The sequence below is a fragment of the Pinus tabuliformis genome, chromosome 7 (genome assembly GCF_031772625.1).
Source record: "Pinus tabuliformis cultivar Carrire ecotype Pingquan chromosome 7, CPIR1, whole genome shotgun sequence".
Lineage (NCBI taxonomy): Eukaryota > Viridiplantae > Streptophyta > Pinopsida > Pinales > Pinaceae > Pinus > Pinus tabuliformis.
Genome location: NC_142293.1, coordinates 373,095,284 through 373,107,630, shown reverse-complemented (window position 1 = coordinate 373,107,630; position 12,347 = coordinate 373,095,284). Strand labels below are relative to the sequence as shown.

General features: G+C 38.3%; 1 protein-coding gene across 1 annotated transcript in view; it reads right to left on the bottom strand.

Moving 5' to 3' along the window:
- The window catches only part of LOC149247535 (FT-interacting protein 3-like), a 41,671-nt gene extending 32,680 nt beyond the window's left edge, over positions 1 to 8,991 (bottom strand). Inside the window, exons 1-2 of the mRNA XM_089444497.1 lie at positions 8,854 to 8,991; positions 8,666 to 8,766 (exon numbers count right to left, since the gene is read on the bottom strand). Of these exons, the coding sequence (XP_089300623.1) occupies positions 8,666 to 8,766; positions 8,854 to 8,991 (239 nt within the window). The remainder of the gene's footprint in view (positions 1 to 8,665; positions 8,767 to 8,853) is intronic.
- Positions 8,992 to 12,347: the final 3,356 nt, after the last annotated feature.

Genomic DNA, 12,347 nt, shown 5'->3' with positions numbered 1-12,347 from the left:
ATAAATTGGTGTTTTGTCTCTCACTTGGTCGGCTGTGTTCTAGTCCTCATGATTTGGTTGTTTGCACTCCAAGCGAATGTGATGAATAGAAGAATATTCGAATCGAGGAGTAGTAAATGAGGAGGATTTACCTCCTACAATCCCTCTCCCTTGTCCCATTCGAGTCTTGACCTTACTCTTTGCAAAAGTTCCTTGATTTTCTCCTTTTATCCTACATTCAATGCATATTATACCACAAAGCATAATATCCAACTCTAACTCACCTCATAAAGAAAATATAATAAAAAACATGTAATAAGTTACAAGAAAAGTTGGTTTGGCTAAGCTATCAGGTGAATTAAGGCCCATATAATTACCCAATGATGAGGCTCATCAATGTGTTGCTATGTCATGTGGCCTAATGTGTGTTAAATGGAGGAATTGGGATACTTTTGATTTGATTTGAATGCAGGAGCTCAAATTAGACAAAAAAGAGATATTCAATGACCACCTCCTTAACTCCTCCAATTAGTCAAAGACCCTTGACTCTATCTCATCAACTCAATGTCATTGGCATATCCCTATTTTCTAGGGCTCTATTGGTAGCTCCACTTTTGTATAAATAAACACACTAAGGGACTCATTAGGATTCAAAGTTTTATTGTAGCCAAGAGGCCATTGAGCTTAAGCACATTTTACAGTTACTTTTGTTGGGTTGTGTTGTACTCTTTAAACAACTAGCCACATTAGTTTAATAGGGGAGTTAGAGAGGGGCTAGGGTGCCCTCTTTGTTTCACTGATGCACAACAGGGCAGTCACAGGGTGTTTGAGGGGGGTGGTAGTCCCCCTCTACAGGGTGCAGGGCAGTGCCCTAGGAAATTTTTTTTTGACCCTATATTAGATGGGTGAACCTACCTATAGTATTGTGCATGGTTTTCACACTTAGTTTTGGACGCGATGGTTTTTGATCCATGGTATTTTGTTCATCTGGTCAAGGGAACTGTGGTTATGTTCTAATCCAGAGTTAATGGATTGGGGTTTATGGATGCTTCGACATGTATATATATGTATTGTAACATTGAAAGGAACATAATGAAAAATCAATCAAGTAGTCCCAGTTTTGGGATCGAATGGAAAATCTCTATGTATATTTATTATATGTGTTATGCTCTTGCCATTGTTTATTTTTTGGTTTTTAGAATTTGTATGCAAGTAATTTTTGTACAGTGTTAAAACCTAGATTTGGTATCAGAGTTGTTTTGGATTCAAGGGGACACCTTTATTGCTGAGGGGTTTTGCTCAGGCCTGTGGTAGACCCTCTTCAGTGGAAGATTTGCTGGATCGATTATGGTGGTGAAAGAAGATGGTGAGTAGTGGAAAGATAGAGATCAAGAAATTTAATTTCAGAGTTTTGAGTTATGGAAACTTAAGATGGAGGATCTGTTGGTGGATAAAGATCAGCGGATCTTAGTAGAATCGGGTATTAAACCAACAGGAGTGTCCGATTAAGAATGGAAGAAGTTGGATCGGAGAGCAAAGAGAACAATACGATTATGTGACTCAAATTCAGTATTGCTGAATGTATTAGGGGAAGCTACGATGAAGGATTTGCGGGACAAGTTAGGGACTTTGTACCAATCTAAGTCTCTAGTGAGTAAAATGTTCCTACGGAAAAAGCTTTATAACCTGAGCATGAAAGATGGAGGCTCGGTGACAGAGCATATGAATGCATTTAACACTATTGTAAGCCAGTTATTGTCTGTTGGTATTAAAATTTCAGATGAAGATAGGTGCATTAGTTTATTGTGTTCTCTAACAAATTCGTGGGATACTCTGGTTATTGCAATAGGTAGCAATGCAACAGCCTTGCAGTTTGTTGGAATGGTCTCATCCTTTCTAATGGAGGAAATGAGATGGAAAGATATGGAGAGCCAGAATGGTGATGCCTTTTCTATACGAGGATGGTCCCAGAAAAAAACAAAATAAGTCCTTGAGTGGGAAATCTAAATCTAGGTGGAGATCTAAATCTGCAGGAAAATTTGTAAAGGTGTGCTAGAAATGCAGAAAGGAAGGGCACTACAAAAGGGATTGTAAATCTAAAGCTCCTGAAAAAGGAAAGGGATATGATGATCCTCCTTTTGTAGAGGCAAAAATCTCCTCAAATGATGGTGGGGTTGTGTACTTGTCTTCTTCTTCAAGTACACATGTAGACCATGAGGCATGGTTGACTGACTCAGGTGCATCCTTTCACTTCATTCCACATCGAGAGTGGTTTTGTGAATATGGGAAATACGATGGTGGTGATGTCTTCTTGGGGGATGATGGGAAGGCTAGAATCATTGGTCATGGAAAAGTAAAGTTGAAGTTGCATGGTAGAAGGATAAGAACACTTCCAAGTGTTTTGCATATTCCTAGATTGCCGAAAAATTTGATTTCTGTAAGCAAGTTGGATTATGCAAGTGTAAAAATAGTGTTCGAGAAAGATACTTGCAAGATGGTTTGGGGAGCACTACTATTGATGCGGGGAGTTCAGATTAGAACTCTATACAAGCTCCAAGGTAGCATTTTTATTGATGGGTGCAACATTTCTATGGTTCCTTAATGTGGAGCAAAAAATCTAGTCGTCTGTAGACAAAATACCATGCTATGGCATCAAAAACTTGGACATATTGGAGAGAAGGGCCTTCAAACACTTCATGGTAAAGCTATGGTATAAGGTATGACTAATAGCTCTCTGGATTTTGATTTATGTGAAAATTGTGTATATCGGAAGTAGAATTGGTTAAGCTTCCCCTCTGGTGGTAAGAGGGTGAAAGAAATATTAGAGCTTGTGCACAGTGATGTGTTTGGACCTGTGAAGGTCCCATCACTGGGTAAATCTATGTACCATGTATAATTTATAGATGACCTCTCAAGGAATACATGGATATATTTCCTCAAGAAGAAATCTGAAATCTTTGACAAGTTTAAATAATTTAAGTCTCTGGTGGAAAACTAGATAGAGAAGAAGATAAAGGTGATGAGGAAAGATAACAGTGGAGAGTTTTGCAAGAAGGAATTTGAAGAGATATGTAAGAAGTGTGGTATAGCATGATAGAATACTACTCCATACACATCTCAGTAAAATGGAGTAGAAGAAAGAATGAACTATACATTGATGGAAAGGGTAGGAAGCATGCTTAGTGGTGTTCGGTTAGGATAGGAATTTTGGGTAGAGGTGGTAGAGACTGCATGTTACCTGGTCAACAGATCACCTTCATCAACATTGGAGGATAAGACACCACAAGAGCTATGGACTTGCAAGAAACCTTCTCTTTCACATCTGAGGGTATTTGGATGTGATGCATATGTACATGTTCCAAATAAGAAAATAACAAAGTTGGATAGTAAATATGAAAGGTGCATCTTTAATGGGTATAAGGATGGTTTAAAGGGTTATAAGATTTGGAACGCAGTAAAAGGGAAGGTTATGTACAACCGAGATGTGGTGTTCATAGAGGTGAAAGATGTTATTAAACATGAATTCCAACTAGAGGAACCTGTGATGATAGAGTTTGAGCTCTAGGAGGAAGAATCAAACTCTACAACAGAAGAGGAATCAGAATATGAAGAGCTACAAACACCCATTGTGAGAATATCAATTCAAAAAAGAAGCCAGCCAAAAAGGTATAGTCCATCTTATTTTTGTTCAAATTTTTCTTTATCTATTACTGATAATGATCCCAAAACTGTGAAGGAAGCAACAGATTTAGAGGATGGCAGACTTTGGAAAGAGAGTATGGTTGATGAAATCGAATCTTTGTACAAAAATGAGGCTTGGGATTCGGTGGAGTTGCCAGCTAGAAGGAAACCCATTGGCAGCAAATGGGTGTTCAAGATGAAGATGAATATAGAAGGAAAGGTGGAGAAATACATATCTCGTTTGGTAGCAAAAGGTTATTCCCAGGTGTTGGGAATTGATTTTGGTGATATTTTTTCTCCTGTTGCCAAGGTGGCTTCTATTGGATTACTTTTATCTGTTGTTGTTGCTCCTGATTTTGAGGTAGAATAGGATGTGAAGACAACATTTCTTCATAGGGATCTGGAAGAAGAGATCTACATGAAGCAACATGAAGGCTTTGCAGTGAAGGGTAAGAATGAACTAGTATGAAAGTTAAAAATATCTCTGTATGGGTTATACAAGGACTTGGCTTCACCAGAAGCAAATCATATCACAGTGTGTATTTTAAATTAAGTGGTGACTGTTATTTATTTGGTCTTGTATGTGAATGATATATTGCTGGTTGGAAATGACAAAGAAATTATCTAGGATTTGCGGACCCAATTATCCTGCAAATTTGACAAGAAAAATCTTGGTGCTGCAAACTATATTTTTGGCATGGAAATTAAAAGAGATCTGGCAAAGAGGAATCTCTAGTTAAACTGGAGGAAGTATGTCGAGACAATACTACAGAGGTTTAATATGTAGGATAGTAAACCGGTGAAGGTTCCTATTTTTATAGGTGTAAATTTATCTACTGAATAGTGTCCCAAGACACAAGAAGAGGAAGAGGACATGTCCCATGTTCCATAGGCAAGTGTAGTCAGTACTCTGATGTATGTGATGGTCTATACTAGACCAAACATTACACATGTAGTGGGAGTATTGAGCAGGTTTATGTCAGAACTAGGGAAGGAGCACTGGATAACAGTGAAGCATGTTTGTAGGTATTTGCATGGCACTAGTGATTATGGTTTGTGCTACCAAGGAAGACCAAGATTGGATGGAGTTTTGGATATTCGTGGCTTTGTTGATGTAGACTAGGATGGATATCTAAACCAAAGAACATCTACAAGTGGGTATGTGTTTAACCTATTTGGAGGAGCAATCATTTGGATGAGTAAGAAACAATTTGTAGTGGCACTATCAACTATAAAGGTAGAATACATGGCAGCCACTCATGCAAGCAAGGAAGCAGTTTGGTTTCAGAGATTGTGTTCAAGTATTGGGTTACTACAGGGAGCTATAAGAATAGACTATGACAACCAAATTTCATTGATGCTCAATATCACTTTGTGAGGGATAAGATATAATACAAAAAGGTGCTGCTAGTAAAGGTGGACATTTTGAAGAATATTGTAGATGCATTGACAAAATCTGTGAGCCCTAAGAAGTTCTCTTGGTGTCAAGAAACAATGGGTGTTACAGGGTTGGATAAATAAGTAAGCTTTCATGTTGCCCCCTATGGAAAAAGAAAAAAAACTAGGATATTTTTGGGTTGTGTTATATTCTTTCCATGACTAGCCCTAGTAGTTTAACTTAGGAGTTAGAAGGGGGGCAGAGCCACCCCTTCATTGTGCGGATGTGCAACAGGGGGGTCACAGGGGGTTTGAGGGGGACAGAAGCACCCTAGGAATTTTTTTTTTTGGACCTTATATTCGGTGGGAAAACCTACCTATGGTTTTATGCATGGTTTCCGCACATGGTTTTGGGCGTGATGGTTTTTGGTCCATCGTATTTTATAAATCCGGTTAAGGAAACTACTGTATGTTCTAATCTAGGGTTAATGGATTAGGGTTTATGGATGCTTCATCATGTATATATATGTATTGTAACATTGAAAGGAACGTAATGAAAATCAATCTGGTAGTCCCGGTTTTTGGATCTAGCCGAAAATCTCTCTGTATATTTTTTTATGTGTTATTCTCTCACCATTGTTTATTTTCTATCTTCTAGAATTCAAATGCAGCTAATTTCTGTACGGGGTAAAAACCCACAATTTTGATGATGTATTTGACACTTTTTGAATGATAATGAGAAGTTTTTTTTCTTTTTTTTTATCCAGCACTTTGTTCACTCAAAGGGTTGAAGCTCTTGGTTTAGTGCCCAAACCTACCATTAGAAGTTCCTCTCCTGTATCTATATTGTTAGTCTAGAATGTTGATTAATTGTTGAAGTCTATTCATTTTTCCTTTAGCCTAGATGATTGATTAAGTTGTTTCTTTCATGTTTCCCTTTTCTTAGAGAGTAAATTAGTTGTTACAAAACAGTAGGGAAAAATCCATCAAAAAGGTAGTGACAGTGACCCCTATCTCATCTCCCTCATGCCATCATGATTAGAGGACCCCACTATCACAACCCAAAAATAGATTGTGATTTCATGTTCATTGCATAGATCAAGTTTTAATATTGTTTAGATAGTTGATTATGATTTATTGGAAAGATTTACATTTTTTTTTCTTCTCATGGCTATTGTCTCTTAGAAGGTAGTTCATTTCATAGATCAAGTTCTGAGCATTAGTTAGATGAGATTTTCCATATTCAATTCATCTTTTCCACATTGACTTGTAATAATTTGCAATGAAGAGAGAAACAACTACATGTGTTATTCCAGGGTTGTTGGATCTGCAAGAAAGGACCCCTTTCACCAACTCCATTTAGGTCTTCTCCACCTTCCTGATGCATTCCAACCCATGTTCTAGATCCCTATTTTTCAGTCACCATGAACAACCATCTTAGCCCAAATATGGCCTTCTTGAAGTACTAGGCTTGGATAAGGGTGTTGATGACCTCCCCTACTTTTTACACAAATTTCATACAATCCTTCAGCACTTCATCTGACCATTCTTACCCTTCAAACCTCATTAGCCAACTTCCTATATCATTTTAGGACATCTTGTAGCAGTACATGAATCATGTAACAACATCATGTAGCACACCTGTAGCAGCATGTTTTTACCCTGTTTTGACCTGAAATGATAGCCTAGCTTAGTTTAGGAGTAGTTTGACCCCTTAACTTCGATTCAATGACCAAAAGTGCCACATAAACTAGTTCGTTCACTCCATTTCCTTTCTTGTAAGATTAGATAGCATTAGCTCTTTCAATTCTGAATTTAGAAATTAGAACTTTATTTTCTCTACAAGTGTGAGTTAGAGAGTCAATACACGCATTATTGAATTATGAAATGGTATAATAATATTATGTTTTCAAGAAACCCTGATAGCTAGATGATTGAGTCCGAGATAACATAGTTTCCTTTATGTAAAGTAGCATAAGATTTGTGTCCTTTCATAGCATTTACAAGTTGACAACTTTCATTTTCAGATTTGAAATGCATTTCCTTTCTCTACACTAGGACTAACCTTCACATTCTGCTTTCAGTAGTTAGACTACTTTGAGTTCAGTAGAGGAATGGTCTGGAACCCTAATGATCAAGTGACCCAGTTAAGGGTGGCATGAATAGGATGATGCATCTACTGTCTATATAGCATTGTCACATCTAAGTTTATATGAAACCTCAGGTCGATAAAGTAAAGTTGAAGACCGTCTAGAAGTTGCACCACTGTTGGTGCAATACTCGGGCTCACCATATTTTTGGGGCCGTTTCTAGGGAGGAGTCTAGGTAAATATAATTTCTTCTTTTCTCTCTATTTTTCATTTATTAGGTAGATGTCATTCTTGCTTTCCTTTCTGTTTTGCAACTAATTTTGCAAAAAAGACCTAAAAATAGAAAAAAATCTTTCATGCCTCGTAGGAGTAGAGACACTTTAGGGAATTTTTTCCCAAATACCCCCACACTGTCCAACAGTTAACCTTCACTCTTCTTCCCTTACTGTCAACTTCCCTCTCTCACTGGAGAGGAGTTAGTGGATCCCTTAGGTGAAAAACATGAGATTTTGAAGAGCCTGTCGGGGAAGAAGAAGAAGAAACCATTCCGAATACCCACACCATGGTTGAAAACTGAAATGAGGGTGATTTTCCCATTAGAGAGATTAATGGGGTATAAGCCCTTCTTCCCTTCCTCACTTCTATGGCTTCACCTTAGAGGACCCTACTACATTTTTTTTTATTTTGTTGTTGTATATAGAACTTATGATTATATCTCTGATGACCAGAAGTTGAATTTGTTCTCGTCCACCCTTAAGGATTCAACCTTATGTTGTTTTGTGAGTCTACCTAGGGATAACATCACTACCTAGGCTCAAATGCATCAATCCTTTAACAACAAGTACATGGAATATTGTAGGTCCAAAGAAACCAAAGAGGAAATGTTTAGCATGACTGTTAGACTGGATGAATCGTCGGAAGACTATGAGGAAAGGATCTAGCTCAGTTGCAAAAGGGCCAGATGAACCCTTGATCCTGAATCACTCAAGTTAATCCTTCTAAGAGGAATCAAGGAGGACATACAGGAAACCATAAAAATGTTGTTTGGAGGAGAAATTTATCATATACCCTATGACAACAACAAGACAATATTCAAAAACCATTCTAGGGATGCTAGGAAGAAGGGTAGGTCTAATCAAGCTTTTACCACTTCCTCTTCCTCCACTGCATTTATCCATAATGAAATTGGAAACTTGTTGGGCGATTTTAAAACTGAAATGTTTCTCACCCTTGCTCCATAAATAGACACCATGTACATCAAGACGAGAGAAGAGGAATCAGCAAAAACCTTAGCTATCCTTTTCCCTAAATGCACTAGAAGGCATCCCAGGAATGAATTTCCATTAAATATTATAGAGAACTCCTCGGTCTGTGATGAAAACCATTCCACAGATAAGTGTCCTTCTTTTCCTCGATTGAAAGTTGTATTCCAAGGGGCAAAAGGTCAAGTTGAACAACTCTATTACATCAACCAAGGGAGGCATCAAGGACCTCAGCCATACCATCATGGCATACAAGGTGCATCCTATTCCTATCACCATCCCAACCAAAATGCACCCTTACCCTTAGTATTCTTGTACTCATCCTTCATGGTCCACACCCTCTCCTTGGCCTTATGCACCTTAGTATCTTCCCCAATCTGGAAATAAAACATTTCATCCATATGCTTTTAAACATCCTCAATGGAATAATCCATCACAATGTTAGAGGCCTAAATTTAACCAACCTCTTGTTTTACTGCATCCACCTCCATCTCAACCACATATCGTTCATTCTCCTCCACCCAATAAACCTCAGATGCCTTCTCAAACAAATCCAAACCTAAACGAAAAGTAGGCACCATAGGTCCATAATGGAGAGACATCTTACCCTGCCTATGCTGTGGAGATTCGAGAAATCAACCTCAGGTCTCGAAGGCTGCTCCCAGATAACCAACCTCCATCTCCACTTGAGGAGCTTAAAGAGGAAAAGAAACAAATTCTCCCTAAAGTAAATCCACCTCCTTTTCCTGAAAGATTGATCCATCCTAACCAACACACCCTAGAAGAGACTGAACTTCTGGGAGAATTGAAAACCTTGTGTGTTAAAATCCCACTCCTCCAAATTATCAAGGATGTTCCCATATACAAAAATCTTATAAATGATAAATTCTTCAAACATCTTAGGAGGAGAAATAAAAACACCCCTACCATCAATGTCATTGGTCAATTGTTTGATCTAATGCTAGGGAGAGTGATTTGGCCAAAGTATTTACACCCTGGAAGTCCTATGGTAGATGTACACATTAATGGCACCATTGTACCTAAAACCTTGATTTATCTTAGGGCTGCCATAAATGTGATTACTAAGGAAGCCATGCTCAAACTAAACCCCCAAGGATCTTTGAGAAAGACCACCACAATTCTGGAACTTACTGATAGGTCCACAGTGACTCCTGAGGGAGTTGTTGAGGATGTAACAGTCTCTATTGATTTTTGGGAGTATCCTATTGGCTTCCTAGTTCTCCGGCACAAGAAGAAATTTGATGGATATCCTCTCATCCTCGGAATAGCGTGGATAGCCACTATTGATGCTTACACAAGTTGCGAAGATGGGAACATGACCACTAAGAATGGGCATTTGTCTAAACAATTTGTATTGGTCCCTCCTGCTCAACCATCTCTGGAGAATGACATACCCTTATGGTTGGAAGATTAGGAGGAAGATAAAGTGTATCATACCACATCCCATCCAATATATACCATAGATGTTATTATAGGAGGGGGGAAACCTAATGAATATGACCTCATTGACCAAATCCTCCAAAACCAACCCCCCAACACCATGTCTCTTAATGAGCTTGTGATGGAATCTGAGGGTAATCCTTGGAATAAGTTATTCCTAGTGTACCCAAGTCCTGCACATGTCAAAATGGTAAATTTTGGTCCATATAAACCCTTGAATATCAACCCCTCTCTCTCATCCAACCAAGAAGAGAAGTTTTACAACATGTCAGGAGAACACTTAGATGTCTTTTCTTGGAGCTATAATGAAATGAAGGGAGTGTATCCTTTGATGTGTACTCATCACATTTAAATCAATGAAGGATGCAAACCTATGCACCAACCTTCGAGGAGAATGAACCTAGCCCTCAAAGACATAGTGAAGGAATAGTTGCAAAAATTATTGGATGTAGGGTTCATCTACCCCATCTCATATAGTGAGTGGGTGTCCCCTTTAATTTTGGTCCCAAGGAAGAATGGAAAGTGGAAGATCTATGTGGATTATAGAGAGTTGAAAAAAAGCCACTAAAAAGACCATTTCCCTTTACATTTCATTTATCAAGTCTTGTATGGTCTTGCAGGGAAGAAAGTATTCTCTTTCCTGGATGGATTCAGTGGTTACAATTAGATCCAGATCAGCCCAGAGGACCAAGAAAAAACAACATTCAATTTTCCTTGGGGTACCTTTTCTTATAGGCTCCTTCCTTTTGGATTATGTAATTCGCTTGCCACTTTTCAAAGGGTCGTTTTGAGCTCTTTGTTGAGCTAGTCCATGACTTTGTAACGATGTACATGGATGATTTCACTCCCTATGGGTGTGACTTCCTAGAGGCTCTCTCTAACTTGGGTAAATTCATAAATAAGTGCATTGAAAATAACCTCTCTCTTAGTCCTGACAAGTGTGAAATCTTGATGAATGCAAGGACTTTCCTTGGTTGTTCAATATCTTAGGAGGGAATACACATGGACCCAAACAAAATTTCCATCACAAAAAGGGTCCCTACTCCTCAAAAGAAGAGGGATGTTAGGAGCTTCCTGGGCGTAGCTGGATATCATAGGATGTTTGTCAAAGACTTCAACAAAGTATCCTTGCCATTGTTTGGATCATTGGTCGAATAGTTGCCAAGAGGCCCTAGAGTTATGGAAAGACAAATTAACTATTGCACCCATACTTAGTGGCCCAAATTAGGCTCTTCCTTTTCACCTCCATGCTGATGCATTTGAAAAATATTTAGGAGCAGCTCTAGACTAGATAGATGATAAGATTTTATATGATTTTTACTTAATTAGCTAGAAATTGTCTAAGGATGAATCAAATTACACTATAAATGAGAAGGAACTCCTAGATGTTGTCCACTCTTTGAACAAGTTAAGACATTACATCATTGGATATCAAAAAAAAATTCATACTGATAATGCAGCTATCAATTAATTAATGAACAATCATGATGTGAATGCTAGAATTATTAAAATGTTGCTTCTATTACAGTAGTTTGATTTAACTATCATTGATAAGCTAGGTAAAGAAAATGTAGTTGCAGATTTTTTTTCCGGAATTTCTTTGCTTGTAGGTGAGGAAGGGATGGTTGAGGATCAGCTTCTAGTTAAGCACGTAATTCTTATTTCAGTTTGCTCTCCATGGTTTGCTGACATAAGCAACTACCTAGTGTTGTAGAGTTCCCTCCAAATTTGTCATCCAGGGAGGAGAAAAATTGAAAGGAAGAGTGCCCCTTTGACATGGATTGGGGGAAATCTCTTCAAGTTGGGACCATATCAAATCTTTAGGACATGTTTCAAGGAAGAGGAAGTCTTTGACATTCTCTCATCCTTTCATTATGGGCCTTGTGGAGGTCACTTTTCTGCCAAGAGGGCAACTTCCAAGGTTCTACAAGTTGGCTACTACTGGCCCACTCTCAACTAAGATGCAAGAAAATACACCAGTCAATGGAATCAGTGCAATAGGATGGGGAAACCTACTTGAAATGATGCAATTTCCTTACAACCTTAGGTGGCTTTAGAGCCATTTGAAAAGTGGGGCATGGGCTTCATTGGGCCAATTGATCCACCATCAGGGAAGAAAAAGCACATCATTGTATGCACTAATAATTTGATAAAGTGGGCTGAGACAAAGGATGTCAAGGTAGAAACTGAGGAGAAAGTTTCCGAGTTCATAAGGGAGAATGTGTTCTAAAAATTTAGGTTCCCAAAAGAGTTATTCACCAATCAAGGAGTTCAATTCACATCACATCTAATCGAGAATTTGATAAGGAAACATCATATCAAGCATAAAAAATCTACTACCTATCATCCTCAGACCAATGGACAAGTAGAGGTAACAAATACAGAATTATAAGGCATCCTCACCAAGGTTGTCAAAAATAGCAGAAAGGATTTTCCAACAAATTAGTGGAGGAAACTTGGACGGATAATACAACTTGGAAGATAACTACTGGTTTTA